The following is a 17310-nucleotide window of genomic DNA, read 5'->3' on the forward strand; positions in this document are numbered from 1 at the left end:
TGCCAAAACACTTGTTTTCTGTTTACTGGTCTCTGTCAAAGCAAGCTTACCATGCTGAGCTTGCTGCCATCCCAGAGCTGAGCAGAGAAGAGCCAAACTCTTTCCACTTCCTGTAGGACTTTCCAGAAGGCAGTGCTGCCCGTAGTTCAACCCTCGGACGATCTGGAGACGAGGTGCAGACACACTTCTTTATTGGTTACACTCTATTGTACTCTACAACATCACTATCTGCAAATCCAAATTCTATATTTCACAATTTCAGGTGCTGCTGTTTTTGTTAGATTGTGGATAGATATTACTGTGCATACATTGTCTGTATGTTGGATCCAACAGGACCCAATAGGAAGACATCTGATTTATTCTGGAGCATGGCATAAGACTACAAACATCCAGCCAGACAGGTGGACTCTGACACCTGTGCTCCAGCAGCTTCTTGGGGATTCTTTGTTGACTCTCGACCATTCTGACCAATTGTCTCTCAGCAGCAGGTGATAGTTTGTGTTTTCTTGCTGAACGTTGCAGGTTTGCACAGTTGATTTTAGGATCTGTAGCTGTTTTAAAACAGCTTCAAATGACTTTCTTGACCTGGTAAAGTCAATGTTTTGCTTCTTCAGATCTGTCCTGAGCTCCTTGGAATTTGCCATTGTAGTGTTTGTGGCTAAGCATGATGAGCGTATCGGATGGGACCTATTTAAACCGGATCAAAGAAGTCAGCAACTGTAATCAACCACAATTGCTTACAAGAAGTTAAGAAGCCATGCCACTAAGAAAAATTGATTAACACAAATTTTTTACATCGTCAGAACTAAAAATTCTAGTTGCTGTGTGTATATTTTTGACCGAGCACTTTATCATATTTCCAGAAAACCTATAATAACTTTATGAAAGAACTTAATTGCACAATTGAAGAGTTCATTCTCAAAAACAGATAGCTCCATTGCTGTAGATTTTCAGAAATAGTTTTGTTGTTGTTGTTGTTGTTTGCTTGAGATACTATCAATCAAAGTGAAGCTGAGTGGATTTGACTGAGTAGAAACGACATGACAAAAATAGAGATAAGTTAAGTTTGATTGATATTGTCTCAGGTAGACAATGGAAAAAGTGGGTTTTCTGAAGGTTTGGAGTTACCTTTTTTTGCAAATGAATTCTTCAATTGCTTTTTCTGACAAAGACACATGCGCTTCAATCATTCCATCATAGAAAATTGAGTTATAGAAATCACTGGAAACTCAGTACTGCCATGATACACATGGACTACACATAGAGTGTATGTAAACTTTTAGTCACAACTGTACCCACCAAGTACCAAGATCGATTTATTGTTTTTCTCCTAGCTGAACTCACTTTAGCTGGAATGCCATTGCGCAGTAGTATTTGATCCCTGTGATAGACTGGGGTCCTAATTACAGTGTACCCACTATGAGCTAGCCTCAGCCACTCATTTATAACACACCCACATGTCAGACAAGTGCACTAAACTGTTGCGTTTCAGTTGCAAAGGCATGAAGTCACTCACTGAATTCATCATGGCCAGCTGGGACGGGTAAGCCTTGCAGGGGAAGTGGATCTTCACCCCTCCTATGGTGTACTCCACTCTGGATGTAGCCATGTCCCTGTGTTGGCTTCACAAAAATACATACATACAGTAAAGCCTACTATTAGCTTCACAATATACAGACATGAGTTTGGATGACAGCTTTGTTAGTAACTACAACTTATAAACTCATAAGCCTAAGGTATTACAACTAACACATTGTTAAGAAATCTGCAGCAGCTTAACAGGTGTCTGTGCTGCTGTACATTTGTTGCCTACCTGAGTACAGTCACTGGAAAGCTATCAGCGGCTACCTAGCAGTTAATGCTAAGTCCTCCTTCACGTTACTTTGGGTCATTCCTGGTAACGTGTCCCATGGCTAAACTGGTAAGGCTGCTGAGAAAAAAAAACTGTTACGACAGATATATAAGACGCGAATTCGACGAGCAGGAATTGTTTATGTTGACCCCGTTCTTCCCAAGTCTCTTCCCGCGCTGAAAATCACATCAGTCCTGACAGGATGCTAGCAGTGTCAGACGTTAGCCTTCCTACAGCGACTGTCAAAGTAAAAGCACTGTAGAGAAACATTAGCTGGATGTGAAGGCAGCAGACCGGTTTTAAAGCGGAATCCAGTCTCAAAGCATTACTCACATTAATGTCCCTTTTATTATTTTTTTCAGTAAATATAAGTAAAGTTAAACTATTGTTTTTGTCACTTACTGCTATAATTTGCTTTGAAAGCAACAATGCTATTAAGAAGTACACGAGGAGTCATATACAGTATAATAATCTTTTGAAGTGATTAAAACATGGAATGGTTGTTAAAGCTTGAATTTTTGATAAAGCACATTGGATAGCTACAGTTCAAGTGACTTAAGATGGATAAGCCCTGCATGGAACACTCTTCTGTCAAAATGTCTAGGCATATAAGTAATCTTCACTTACTTACTTTCACAGTAATTCTCATTTTAAATGTTAGAAGTAATATAGTAATAATGTAGAAAATTTCAAAGGGTATTCAACCTTTACAGTTCCTTTACTATATTTACATATAAATACTTAGTATACCCTTACTATATTTACATATATCAATAACGACTATTTTAGAGTTTTATTTTGAATTCTCAGCGTTACCTGCTGGTTGCTACTTGACATAACGGAAGGTACGTCAGGAAACTTCCTACACGGGCTCGACACAAGACATGTCACAACTTGTTTAGACCGTATAAGAAAGATGGACGTAACTACCGTGACGTTACCCGTTGATTTCAGCACTCACATTCACACCTACGGACAATTTAGAATCACCAATTAACCTCAACATGTTTTTGGACTGTGTGGGACGAAGCCAGAGAACCCGGAGAGAACCCACACTGCACGGGGAGAACATGCAAACTCCATGCAGAAAGATCCCGGTGCCCCCACCGGGACGCGAACCGGCGACCTTCTTGCTGCAAGGCAACAGTGCTACCAACTGCGCCAGCCCTTTTTTGTTGTTCGTTTTTTTTTAAACCAGTTAAGGTTAATCATATTAATTCTTAATACATTAAGAACTGAATATTTGAAATATCCTATACTACCAAAATCTAAGGAAACTCATTTTAAAATGATCAACAACATATATCCTTCAAGTGAGTTTTTGAGACTTAGATTTAACTTTGATAATAACGAATGTGTCTTTTGTAAATCAGACGGTGAATCCACCTGCCATGTTTTTTATGAATGTCACTTTGGTAAAGACTTTTGGTCTCAGATGCAAGAATGGTTCGGGAGAAAGAATGTACCGGTTAAACTGACATCTCATGTTGATATTTTATATGGAATGGTTTTGGAAAACAAGCTGGACAACTTGCTGGTAAATGTTATCCTTATATCAGCAAAACATTACATACATAAATCAAAAAAATTTTAAGTCTCCACCTGTGTTAAAAGGTTTTGATAATGTGTTTAAATTGTATTGTTAAACACTGAAAGCTATGAGTTCCAAAATGGCAGCTGAGCTTCTAAATCAAATACTGGCACAGTTTAACTTGACCTGTGAATTGTTGTGCTTTATTGTTTGTATATGATTTTTTTTTTTTAAATCAAAAAATTAAAAAAATAAATAAATAAATTAAGCCGTTTTGCAACTTCCTGGTTGACATCTTGGATTTTTGGAGCCAGTGAGGCAACAACGATGGAGGGGGGCGGAGCCGAAGTGCAACGATTGGTCAGACGGAATGAGAACCGAGGACTGCATTGTGACATCGCATTAAATGCATGGTGACGTCGCAACATGCTTTGTGACGTCACAACACACATTGTGACGTCGCAATGACATGCATTGTGATGTCACAACACACATTGTGACGTTGCAATGGCATGGTTTGAGACATTGCAACATGCATTGTGATATCACATTAAATGCATTGTGACGTCACAACACACATTGACGTCAGAATGACACACATTGTGATGACACAACACACATTGTCACGTCGCAATGACATGTTTGTAACATCACAAGAAAATGTATTGTGACGTTGCAATGACATGTCATTGTGACATCAATATCAAATGCATGGTGACGTCACAACACACGTGATGTCGCAATATCAAATGCATTGTGACGTCACAACATACATTGACATCGCAATGACATGCTTGTGACGTTGCAAAGACATGTTTGTGACGTCGCAACATGCATTGTGACATCACAACACACATTGTGACGACACAACACACACAGTTTGACGTCGCAATGACATGGTTGAGACATTGCCACATGCATTGTGACGTCATAACACACTGACGTCGCAATGACATGCTTGTTTCTATCACTTTATGTGATTGACATTAAACCAGTGCTGGTTCTGGACGCTAAAANCACTGACGTCGCAATGACATGCTTGTTTCTATCACTTTATGTGATTGACATTAAACCAGTGCTGGTTCTGGACGCTAAAACTCAGTTAAAGAAAAAGCCACGCAGACAAAAACTAGACTTTGGCTTTAGATTGTAGAAAAGTATCTTTGTCCTGTACTTGTCAAGTTATTAGAACTATTAAAATTCTGGGGAAAAAATGAATCAAATAACAAGAAATTGTGAGGTATTAAGGGAGTGTGTAATACTGACAGCACCTAATAGGAATGTGAATGTGAGTGCCTTTCAAATAAAAATTGTGAAGTGTGATAGTGAAATAATGCATTGTACTCATCATGTAATACAGGCATAATATAAGAGGGCTGAACAAAAACTCTGACAATAAAGTTTTTTTTTAAAAAATGCAACTAGACGTGTCCCTGATGTGTCCATTATGTTTACAGTTCTATAAGTTCAAATCAAAAACAAGCAGCAGGCATAACAATTCCAAATAAGTCAGCATCTACTTGGACAGCATTGAAATTACTTTACTTCAGAGAACTTTTTATTTAAATAGGTTCATTTCCAGATAAGTGTTTTTCACATTTACACTGTACACATGCACTTTTGCTGCTAACACAGCCATCTGAATCAGGGATGTGAGTATTCAACAGAGTAAATGAGTAGACAAAGATTCATGAGAATTCTCAAAAATACGATATAAAAATCAGAAACCAAGGGATCCCACGGCAAGTAACAGACTGTATTTGAGGGAGAACGTGTCAAACATGAACATCATCATTCCTCCAACATTGTACGGTATTTATTGATCCAATCCATAATGCTACAAATTCCTGTTAGAAATTGCACTTCGCTCAGTGAAAAAACATCGTGTAACAAGTTCTAACAAAGATTGAGACATCTGTCTTTCCTGTGTAATGGTCATTATCTTTTCGCAGTGGATATTCATCATCTGAATCACACACTGTCTGTCATTAACAAAACCAGAGGCAGAAGAGGGCACGGCCACGTTCGACACACAAACTCCACTCAGCGTAATGAGGATTCCCTTCTAAGGAGATTTGATTATTTGTCATTTGACATCCTACATTTGCTGTTTTTATTTTAGAATCTAATCATGTCATTCATTCCTAGCTGCATTATTATTTTTTCTTAAAAGAAAACAAAACTCCCTTCTCAAAGACAATTAAGGTCACCATAATAGTGCAAAAATATTCTCTTATAAAGTCCATGCAGAGTGTATTTACTCACAAATGAGCCTTGTGCATACATCAGTAACAATACGACTGCAGCTGCAGCATGGAGGGACAATGGCTCATAGAAAGAGAATGCTAAATAAACCTCTCAATCAGCCTCAGCAAAACAGAAACCAGCAGTTATGGTCTTGTTGCACATGAGGAAAAAAACAAGGTGGAAGGATGGACCGGTGAACCGAGTCCCCTCTCTGCAGGAACAACGTGTTAGCGATGGAGCATGACATTACTGAGACTTCAGTGCAGCCACAATAGAAATCTGGCAGCACAAAATAATCATGAGTGATGATTGTAAACATCAGTTCTTTTGTCAGTCCCTCAGAGCCAAAGGACGTCTTTGTTTTAGAACCACCTGGATATTTAGCAAACACAGAGGGAGAGATCCATCATTTTAGGGACAAACATACCAGCATCTGCACAAGCAGAAGGCTGCTGAAAGGCATTCTCGGAGACTTAGAAAAATCACTACTTGATGTATGAATGAGTGTTGCAGGCTGAGGGAAGTGAAGACACTAAAATCGACTGTAATATCTCATTACAAACTACAACAATGACAGATAATTGAGAGAGTGGATTTACCCCTTAAGATGTATTGTGCAATGAAAACTTAAAAACATCTTCCAATATTAGAAACCTCATGGGGGGCTGATGTGTTATGTCAAAAGTATACTTTAAAAAGGAAAACATGTTACATGACGAGTTACATATATTTATATATCAATATACACAATGTAGTAGCTTACTGGTTCGTGACTGTAGCAGCACCTTCAGATTTTATATTCAAGACAAATCTCCAGTGATTAAATAAAATGATAAGAATAACAATACATAAATATGTTTGAACACAAGGTGTGCACACGACTGTGTGTTGACAGAGAGAGGAGTAGGAGAGGAAAGCTGAGGGGAGTTCATCTAAAGGAGATTTTGATCTTTCATCATTGTACATTAAAAGAATGTATAAAAAATATAGATTTGTTTTAAATGAACAGTTTGACTTACTTCTCAATACTCAGCTATAAAATTCATAATATTTACACCAGCAATATTAGTCACACTTATTTCTTACAACTGTTACCAGAAACGGAGGTGGAATAAGACACATTTTATCAGGAAGAAATTTCAAAAACAAAGACACAAAATTCATTTAAAAAAAAACTGTTTTCAAGTGAGGACTGTACTAGTGCTGAGCAACAAGATAAGTCTGTTTACAACCTTTACAGTAAGGCTGCTTTGAGTTGTGACGATGCAGGAGAGCTGCAAACATAAAGGAGCAGAAACGCCACCGAAGACGAGGTTGACAGTGGGAGGCAGGTTTTAGCACACGCACACTGTGGTCTTGTTGTGCTGCTGGAGAATGGGAGACACATTATTAGACTCCTTCTGTTTCTTCTCTGCATTATGTTGCACCAGCGGCGGCCTGTCGGCTGTCCTGCGTCGGGCTTTCTTTGCCGGCTGACCTGACGATGGCGATGATCCGTCACTAGTTCTTTTGCCATTTGGTGTCCTGCTGCTAACTGTACTGTCAGTTGGACTGGACTGACTGGGCAGCTCAGTGCTGCAATTTGAATACAATGGACTCAGAGCAAAGGGGTCAGACAGACTCATGTGGTACAAACTGTTGCTTCCTGATAGTCCATCCCGTCTCTCCAACGCAGGTAGGAGCTCACACATGGCTGAAGGAGAATCTTCCTCTGGAGGCCGCTGCAGGAGAACACAATAGGATGACAGTGATTACAATGTCCAGCCCTTCTAAGCCTAAAACTATTCATACCCATGTGAAATGTTTAGTTATAGTGAATTTTTCCCAACTAGTACATTTTTTTCTGTCTAGAAATGACATAAACAAGGGACAAAAGACAGTAAGCCATCGTGTTAGCGGTGTTATTGATACATTTTAAATATCTATGCCTTTTTTTCTGAAATTACCACATCCAAAGTTATCGATGGCAAAACCATGATTTGGCACCACAGCTATCAAACAGTTCTTGTAATAAAAACAACAAACTTTCTGTATGTCTCCTCCGGGATTTTGTTCTACGCCTTTTTGTGACGATCTCCTTGACTTTGAGGTTGAAGGCTTCTTTGCCATCACGCTGGTCTTCAGTTCCCCTACAGATTCTCAATGGGATTCAGGTCTAGACTCTGGCTGAGCTGTTTCAAAATGTTCATACTGTTTTCTGTTAACCACTTCTTGACCACTTTGGCTGTATGTTTCAGATTTAGCTTCAATATCACACTCATCACACATTCATCACTCCTTGTACTTGTTGGCACTCGAAAACACTTGGATATGACTTTATAGCCTTTCCCCATCTTGTGAGCAGCCTTAGTGCACATCTACAGGTCCTCACTAAAGTCTGTCGTTTCAGCCATGAATGTGTATGAATAATTTTGCACTTAGCTTTATATATTTGGATAATGCAAAATTTTATCTTCAGTCTACACAATGCAGCTCAACACAATTCAAGGCAACTGAAACAGGAAGACATGACTTGTTCCAGCACTAGCACACAGAACTGTCAAAGTGGAAAAACACAGTCCGATACTTTGATTTGAGATAACGCTCTTTCAGTTTTCCTCCAGCTCTGTGTCTATGTTTTAAAAGTTGTTCATAAATGAGTCATCAGTGAGCTGAGAGGTGATTTAGGAATTTTAGGGAGTAGAATACATTCCCACATTTTCAAATAAAATGACTAAGCTTTATACTCTTCAATGCACTAACTCACACCCTGCCCTCACCTGAAGGAGAGGAGTGTCAGCGCGGGATAAGGAGGTGGGGGGGCACTGGGATACCTTGGCTAAGTCAAGCAGCACCTCCTCATGATGCAAGGTGTCCTGGGAGCTCCCAGGTTCCTGCAGCGCGATCACGATGGCGCTGGTGTTGTCAGCACGCAACATTCGCTGGCGCCACCGCAGCAGAGCGTGGCTAACCAGCTGCCTGGCGCTCGATACCCCGCATGGTGCCTGCAGTATGGAAGACTGTTGTTATAGTGACAAGGGCTGGACAATGAGGTGGACGTTACTGATTTAATTCAAGTATCATTATAGGGCTTTCTGCTCATGTTTGCTTATTTAACACTTATTCTACAAGAGACAACAATCTAGGCATACAGTAAAATGAGCCATCCATCTATAGTAGTTCAAAATGATACCAGCCAAAGAGCCACCACTCACCATTTCCTCATCATTGTTCTGACACATGGAGATGGCCTCTTGAGGGGGCACCATATTCCACAGACCATCACTGCCCAGGATGATGTAGCGATGTTTTCTGGGGTCAAGGATCACCACACTAGTGTCCGGTTCTGGAGAGACCACAAACTCCCCACTGTAGAAGTCATAGCTCCACAGATCACCTGTTGCAGATAAGAAAATGTCAGCTACACTCCCACACAACTCTCTCTGTCATGCCTGTCTGGAGGAAATATATTTTTTTAACAAAACCTGAACTTGCTGGCAATTTCTTCTCTCCTATTGTTTTGCCTATTAAAACAAAATCTACACTGAAGTCATAGCTAAGGTTTGGAAAACAAACTGGTAGAAAACACTGCAAGACATTTATACAGCTCAGTGACATATCATTGTAACCAGATTTTTCTTTTGACTCGAAGAATCAATGCCTGTTTTCCTGAATGACTTAGTCCTTAGAACTAGAAGGAAAATCAAGGGTAACTGACTAATGAGGCCCAAAAACTCTGGCATGAGCTACACTGAAAAAGCCCTCTGGAGCAGGGCTCTATCGTTCAAGCATTTTGCTTACATATGCAAGTGAAAATGATAGTTCTGTTCTTTTGTCGCTTGCTTAAACAACCAAGAGCAAGTGTATTATATCAGCTGGCATTAACGAATATCAGTGTTATAATCGGCTAAAACAAGGCTTTGATGTAGCTTGATGTGTGTGTCTCTTTGCAAGATTGAAAGAGAAACATGCTCCAATGCAACAACAATAGTGTCTGTGCTCAGACAAGATTTATTGACGTGGTAACTTTAAAATGTGTGTTTTAGAACATGAGTGTTATAGTGGTTTAGGATTGGACAATATACAAACCTTCCAAATTTAAATACAAACGTCTAAGACGATTTGTGTTATTGCTTTAAAAATGTACATTGTGAGTGTTTGTTGCTCACTTTCTTCTTCCTGATGTACGAATAGCTCCCTCTGATAAGCATGCAATTAAGTCTGTAGTTTTTTTTATGGTCAGGGCAAAAGAAACAATATTATTCTCATCATTCATTGTTGCAGCGTTCCAAACAGGTTATTCACAAGTATACTGTGGTGTGTTTTTCCAACCTAGAGCTCGGGCTACTGCCAAGAAGGGTATTTGGTCGATCACGGTGCTCCGACGAACTGGACCATTGTGGCTGAGCCTTGGCCTCTTCCAGACCACCCTGTTCACTCCAGACTTCTTGATCACACTGCAGATAGAGGAGGGCAAAGAAAAAATGAGCTGCAATTTACATCAAGCAAAGTACATACAGATGTCAGAGTCAGTTGTTCTCCAACAGTAATGATTACACAAAGCTATCAGTTTGTTCAGTACAATGAGCTAGAACGAATACAGTCTAAGGCCTTGTCCACATGTACACATTTATAAACATATTTTATTAAAACATAGCTTTTTCTTCATGCGTTATGGTAGGACTGCACGATTATGGCCAAAATGATAATCACGATTATTTTGATAAATATTGAAATCATGATTAATTATCATGACTATTTGTTGACTTCAGCAAATTTTATTGTTTTACAGACTTATTAGAACTGTTTTCACATCCATATATTGTGCTACATCCCTACTAATGTGCAAATATGTGCTTAGAAATAAAATAGGTCCTCTTTTTCTCCAAAATTCAGTGCAATGTTGGAGAAACAGGGCACTAGTTTCCTCTTCCATTCTGTAAATATATTTTCTGAACTAATTTATAAACTGGATGTAAACAAAAGTAAATCAATCAGTAATCACGGTGTAGTTGTAAAAAACTGAATCATGTTGATGTCGCCAGAGAATTTCAACGCTGATTGGCCATCGCGGTGCGTCAGCTCGCAGAAGTTCAGATTTTTCAACTTGCTCTTCAAACGCGCGTTACGCGCGTATTTGGACGCGTGTGTGCACTGAGTTTACTCGTTTCATTCGCGCGTCAGGATTTGCATCTGAATTCTAGTCATTCGCGCGAATAACGCGATCCAGACGCCGGATCCACGGGATCCTACAGAGACGCACCTTCTCCAGGAGCTGCGCCTGAATGACGGCCGCTTCCAGCGCTGTTGTCGGCTGATCCGGACCCAGTTTGGCTACCTGTTGGAGAGGATCGGTACCAGGATATCCCTCCAGGATACTAACTACAGGCGCTCGCTGAGATAGAGCCATGTTGTTGTTGTTTTCCGTGTCACATACAACAACACGGACGAGCAGCCGCCAGCAGGAGTAAGCTGACCACAGCGACGAGGAGCCAGCGGAGGTTTATCCCACTAGCATTGTGATAGCTAGCAACTTGGCTCGCTAGCTGGCTAAGTTGAAGAATAGCATTTCTGTGTGTGAACTGGAGGAGAGGGACAGCCAGTCTGCTGAGCACTGAGATCTGCCTTGGCCAGTAATGTGGCTACTTATCTCCTAGGGTGAGTAAATCAATCAGGAATCAAGGTGTAGTTGTAAAAAACTGAATGAATCATGTTGTTGACTTCACCAGAGAATCTCAACACTGATTGGCCATGGCGGCGCGTCAGATCGCAAAAGTTCAGATTTTTCAACTTGCGCTTCAAACGCGCGTCTCGAATCGCGTCATGCGCGCGAATAACTCCCTTAATTTGTGTCAATCGCGCTGCGGGACGTTAACTCGCGTCTAATCGCGTCTTCACATTGACTTTACATGTAAATCATTAGCGCGAATGATTTTACTCGCGTCTGGTGTGAACACAGCATTACACACTTTAAACATCGCTCGATCACGCAAATTTGATCGCAGGAAACAATTCGATTAACTGTGCAGCCCTATGTTACGGTCTTTCTTCCACATGCAAATGCAATTTTAGGTCACTGAAAACAGACCTTTTGTAAAACTCCTTCTACTGTGAAGATTTTCAGATACTCTGTTTTCAGTATTGCTGTGTGGAGAGGGAGACCAACACTTTTTAAAATGATGCAGACTCACGTTTGCTTTTTGATTGGGTCTGATTACTCACTACATGTCCTTCCCCAATTTGTCATGCTCCTATCACATGACATGGACATTGCCTGATTTTCCTGACACTTATACTGAGCAAGTGAAAGAAAACAACATTGACAACAACAAATATGATTGCAGTGATATAGCCATTTGACACAGTGGCAAAATAAATGAATTACATCTTGATTACTTCCGCTAACACATCACTATAAATCCTGTTATAAAAGTGGAATTTACCCTGCCATGTACGCAGACATTTAGTTGCTGACAAGGCACCAAGAAGCCTATCACTGCAACAATATCTCACCAGTATAGGTGCCACAGACACTGTAAAAGGGTATTATCACTTGACAGAGATAACGTTTTGATTTGCCATTGTGCAATAAAGATGCTATTTAGTTATGATCACTTGCTCTAGATAGAGGGTGATGCGAGTGCTGAGGCATGACAAGGAATACACTAAAACTTGAGTTAGTGTTGTTTCTAGAAATATCCTTACATTAACACTGAATTACAGCTCCTGGTACAGTATGTATATCACCATACAACTCTAATTTGCTGTCACAGCCCTATATAGACAGCTTTTGCTTTGATGTATTTGCATGCAATAGTTAAATTATAACATGTTTTACCAAGAACATCAAAATCTAAGTCAGGTGCAGAAGTAGGGTGTCCTGTGGGGTAAGCCTTACCTTCCTCCCAGACCTTCAATACGCTCCCTCTCTCTGGGTAGTTCAGGTTTGTGGTCTTGTGTGACTTCCACAGCTCTGATGAACGGGATTGAGGGGTCATCCTGTACCCCTAGAACCACTGCCGAGTCCCCAACGTGGGCCACATACATGCGGTTTCCTCGAAGGACCACCACACTGGCCGTGGTGCCAGATGTACTGGGAAGGCCTGTAAGTGTCTTTGGCCATTCAGCTGAGAACATAGAGGAGAGAAAATAAATGCCTCTCCTGGGCTGGGGCAGTTTACAGCTTATTGTCTGCTTACTGCACATTCCTTTGTATGCACTGAACCAGACATTTAACAGCACAGAAAAATGAAAGCAGAACATGCTTCTAATTCATAGATTGCTAATTTGCACTGGTCCTGATGATAACACTGACCTCGAGGTCAGTTTATACCGGTACTGGAGCAAGTTTTCCAATGTAAGCAAAGTCAGACATGCGTTGTACAAATATTTTGAGACACAATCTATGACCAGCTGGCAAACAGCTGACATGCCTCGGCATGTCCAGCTAGACACCTTAGCAGACTGTCTGTGTTTGTACGGCTGCGGCATACCGGCTAAAACACCATTCGGTAGGGTTTCCATGGGTAATAGTGACACACACACTGTTATGGTAACATACGTAAAGTATACTAAGAAAACAATAAAATATTTGCCGACTGAATTCTACTTTCAGTTGCGATCTGACCTGGCAGTTGTCCGTTCAGACAGGCTTTGTTTGAAGTGAACCGAGTGGCTATTGCTAACTTATTTAGCTTCGCTGCATTTGGTGGCTAAAACCATTAGCATCACAAATACCTCTGTATCCAATTAACATCAAAAAGAAAACATTAACAGAGTGCAGGGGTATCTACATCGGCCTTTTTGACAAGGTATGTAGCCGGGGGGAAAAAATCCCTTCACTGAGTTTATAGAATATTCTAGTAAATCCTGCCGAGATATGAGCTAACAGTGTCCCAGGGTTCATGAACAGGTACAAACTCACAGGGTTTAGGCCACAAACAGTCTCATTTAAGGATCTGGGGTTACATTAATGGTTCTCAAACAGAGGAAGAGAAATACGTCGGGTAAATACTGACAGCTGATATGTCACAACTTCGTAAAGTGAGTAAACTTACGCAGCTTCTTCCACATAGCGTGGTGGCAGGCTACAAATCCTTTGCGTATGGCAGAGCAGACCTCCCGGTCGCAGTCCGACCAGAACCCCCGCTGCTTCTTCATGAACTCCCACAAATAGTCTCGTGCAAACTGCGCAGCCTCGCGACCCCCGTGACCATCAAACACAGCGAAGAACGCGACGGAGCGGCGGGAAGGGCTCGCGGTGTCCGGCTCGACTGGCGGTGGGCTCTGACCTCCCGGTAAAGATGTTTCCACCAATATACTTTGGCCTTCCGTCCGTACGGGCTCACAGGATGCATCTGACACCTGCGGGGGCTCCCCGGTTTCACCAGTCTGGTCCGGATGCGTTTCCCCGGCTAGAGTAGTGACCGTGCTGTCTCCCTCACTGCTCTCCTCTGGCTCACCCGACGTCGGCGCATCATCTCCCGGCTCGGGCTCTACGATGACCTCGGTCACATCTTCCATGTATTTCCTGCCTCCTTGGTCGGTAAACACACTCACTCGCATCAATAAAGCTTTTTCCATGGCTCCAGAATTAAGGCGCTCCACAATGTCTGGGTATTGTTAGCATATAAAATAACAGCAGAGTAGAGTTTATTTCAGAGCAACGTCCTGCCTTTGTTTATCTCCGAGCGTAGTAGGCATGCTCCAACGCCTTGACGTCACACTCTGCCTTCTTCTGGTACGTGGACGTGGCAGCACCGGTGCAGCTGCTGCCCTCCAGAGGCTGGGCTCACTGCTGTGTGGGACTGTGTGTACAATTCAGCACATGACGTTCAGCCATGAGTCTTGAACACGCTGATCTTTTTCAGTGTTTGAGTCCTGTATTCCAGCATGGTTTTTAAAAGATGTTTTAGCCCTGCACTTTTGCACTTTAAGAGTTGTTATCAATGACTATAAGAGCAACATGCTGACTTTTGGCTCTCATTTGATGCTGGTCACATCAATATTAGGTAAACAATGTAGGAATGTTTAAGGAAAAGTGGTTGATTTGGGGTATTGCATTTGCATCTGGAGTCCCCTCAACAATGCCAGTGCAGCAAAGCCATGCTGAGCCTGAGGATTAGAGAATATATTTTGGACATAGTCAAAGTGTTAGATGTCTTGAAAATTCACAATTTGATACCATGAAGAGCAAGAATCAACCGATGTGTTTAAGGGGCATTTCCAAAACTAAATATTAGTATTAAAGGGACAGATTGCAGATATTTGGAACTGATAAACATTTGCAAAAAAATGAAAATCTTGGGGTCAAAATGTTGAAAAGTCGAGCACGAAACTATGATAAAATGCTTTTATGTATGTTTTATATGTTTAATTAAAAGGGAACTTTTGAATGTTCATCCTTTAGTGTTTACAGACTGTTATTTCTCATGATATGTAGCCATTCAGACAGTGCTCTGGACATGACATTGCTCAAAACCACTGAGTGGCAATAGATGGAAGTTGCATCAGAACTAAGGTAGTGCATTTTTAAAATGTATTTATTTTATCGGGAATTGGTTAAAAAAATGCAATAAAAATTAATAGCTTACCCAATAATCAACCAGGCAATAATCACTTGTTTCCTGCTTAAGAAGACAGAATTACTTTATGAGATTTTCACAGCAGGCTATGTGTCATTAGAGGACCAGATTAGAGAAGAACAGACGAATGGTGAAGAAAAGGTGTCAAGAAAAATGCAAAACGTTGTTGATGATACAACAGCTTCGGTCAACACAATATGCAAACACTTGACAAGCATCAAGAATGGAAAAGGTCAGGTCACAGTTTGCAAAGACAACACAGTGACACTGTGTTCATTAGTGATGTCACTGACATAATGAAGTGGCAGAGGTACACATCTAGAAATACCAATAAACAATGTTTAGTAAAACGTAGATTTTACAATTAAACTGAGTCTGCAGTTTAGTCTTTGTATATGAAGCTAATATATAAATTCTGAAAAGATGTAAGGATGACATTAGCTTATATTTAAGAACCACATACAAAGGACAGCAATGTATTGAAAAGTTAGGATCCATCCATCCATTATCTATACACCGCTTAATCCTCACTAGGGTCACGGGGAGCTGGCGCCTATCCTATAGCTGACTCAGGGTGAAGGCAGGGGACACCCTGGACAGGTCACCAGTCTATCACAGGGCCACACATAGAGACAGACAACCAAGCACACTCACATTCACACCTACGGACAATTTAGAGTCACCAATTAACCTCAACATGTTTTTGGACTGTGTGGGAGGAAGCCTGAGAACCCACACTTCACGGGGAGAATGCAAACTCTACGCCGGGTGTCCTCACCGGGACGTGAATCAACGACCTCCTTGCTGCGAAGCAATGGTGCTAACCACCTGCGCCACCTTGCAGCCCAAAAGTTAGGATTTAAAAAAGTATTGCAATTTTTTTTGCATAATTAGATTTTCTTGAATATTTTTCTCTGGATTAAAAGGACACATCTTAATATTATGTCAGTGCATATATGAATGATGTAATTTTTTATGAAATCTGTTACTTTTAGGCAGCAAACCTAAGACAATGAGTAGGCTTTTTTTTAATGAAGTGGTTAAAATAAAGTGGGGTAAAAATTCTTAGAGCACATAAAATATTCAATATTTTGATGAAAACTTGAAAAAAAAATCAGAAAGTTTGTGGGTTTAGAACAGTTTAAACACTAAAGAAGTTCTGACATGTAAAATGAAGAGGAAATATTTTAGTTTCAGCATGTCAGCAGTCAAACTGAAGCAGATCAGTGGCAGTGACCACATTAACTTCTTTGTACAAACGTCAGGTTTCCTTGAACTGCATCCTTCCTTTGAAGCAAGATGACACATTTGATTGACTCAGTTTCAATTTTTTCTAAGGTGATATTGTAAGCCACTCGAAAACACTTTATAGAAACTGTACCAGTTGTATCCAAAGCAAGATCAAGCAGAATGAAACTGAGCACACCACTAGAAGATTATTCTTTCAGTACAATAGCTTTTACAAAGAGATGGAAAAGCAGCTTGGTCACAGATGCAGAGCACAAGACTCCAATCAGCAAAAGTCCTGTCAAAGGAAGGCTTTCTAGTGCCTCAGAGGATGAGGAGCCACTTCTCAGGAGGAGAAACAAGACCAAACACTTGGGGGGAGCTCAGACAGAGCACCATTTCACAGTGGATGATGGAAAAAGACCAATTTACTACTGAATCCTAGTTAGAGATTAGTAGCAGTAGTGTAAGGGTGACAGTAAGGAGAGCTACAGGACAGAGAAGGACACCGCAGTGGATCAAACCCACAGTGAAACATGCTGCTTGGAAGATTTAAGTCTAGGGGGAGTTTTGACACCTTCAATGAATCAACTCCACCCTGACCAAGAAAAAGCAGCACTCCATTCATCAGAGACATACTCCCCTCTCTGGTTTGCATCGTTGTTGAGAAGGATTCATATTGCAGCAGAACAATGAGCCAAAAATACCCCAGAGCTTTGACTTGTAGACCAAAGAAGACCAAGGAGCACTGACTGTCATGGACTTTCCTCCACAATCACATGACCTCAACCCCACTGAACTTTTATGTAGCTCTTGAGGATGGGGAAAGTCAAACATTCCCGACATAACAAGGAGCTCTTTGGAACATTGTCACATTATGCTTACATAAC

General features: G+C 40.9%; 2 protein-coding genes across 3 annotated transcripts in view; both read right to left on the bottom strand.

Moving 5' to 3' along the window:
• The window catches only part of brip1 (BRCA1 interacting helicase 1), a 46920-nt gene extending 44919 nt beyond the window's left edge, over positions 1 to 2001 (bottom strand). The window contains exons 1-3 of the mRNA XM_008276439.1: positions 1814 to 2001; positions 1517 to 1622; positions 51 to 162 (exon numbers count right to left, since the gene is read on the bottom strand). Coding sequence (XP_008274661.1) covers positions 51 to 162; positions 1517 to 1609 — 205 coding nt within the window. The 5' untranslated portion in view covers positions 1610 to 1622; positions 1814 to 2001. The remainder of the gene's footprint in view (positions 1 to 50; positions 163 to 1516; positions 1623 to 1813) is intronic.
• A 2912-nt stretch (positions 2002 to 4913) lies between these two features.
• Positions 4914 to 14314, bottom strand: ppm1da (protein phosphatase, Mg2+/Mn2+ dependent, 1Da). 2 transcript variants are annotated; one of them, XM_008276442.1, is made up of 6 exons: positions 13667 to 14314; positions 12508 to 12736; positions 9942 to 10066; positions 8825 to 9006; positions 8444 to 8614; positions 4914 to 7351 (listed from the first exon to the last, which is right to left on the bottom strand). In XM_008276442.1, the coding sequence occupies exons 1-6, from the start codon at positions 14190 to 14192 to the stop codon at positions 6965 to 6967; spliced, it is 1620 nt and encodes a 539-aa protein (XP_008274664.1). In that variant the 5' UTR covers positions 14193 to 14314; the 3' UTR covers positions 4914 to 6964. The 2 variants fall into 2 exon arrangements, with proteins under 2 accessions (XP_008274664.1, XP_008274663.1); XM_008276441.1 differs by having other exon boundaries at positions 8390 to 8614.
• Positions 14315 to 17310: the final 2996 nt, after the last annotated feature.

The sequence above is a fragment of the Stegastes partitus genome, unplaced genomic scaffold (assembly GCF_000690725.1).
Source record: "Stegastes partitus isolate 25-593 unplaced genomic scaffold, Stegastes_partitus-1.0.2 Scaffold72, whole genome shotgun sequence".
NCBI lineage: Eukaryota > Metazoa > Chordata > Actinopteri > Pomacentridae > Stegastes > Stegastes partitus.

Coding starts and splice junctions, on each gene's coding strand:
- ppm1da (XM_008276441.1), bottom strand. CDS start 14,192: ATGGAAAAAGCTTTATTGATGCGAGTGAGTGTGTTTACCGACCAAGGA. Junction 12,737..13,666: donor CGCTATGTGGAAGAAGCTGC/GTAAGTTTACTC, acceptor CTATGTTCTCAG/CTGAATGGCCAAAGACACTT. Junction 9,007..9,941: donor GGCAGTAGCCCGAGCTCTAG/GTTGGAAAAACA, acceptor TATCTGCAACAG/GTGATCTGTGGAGCTATGAC.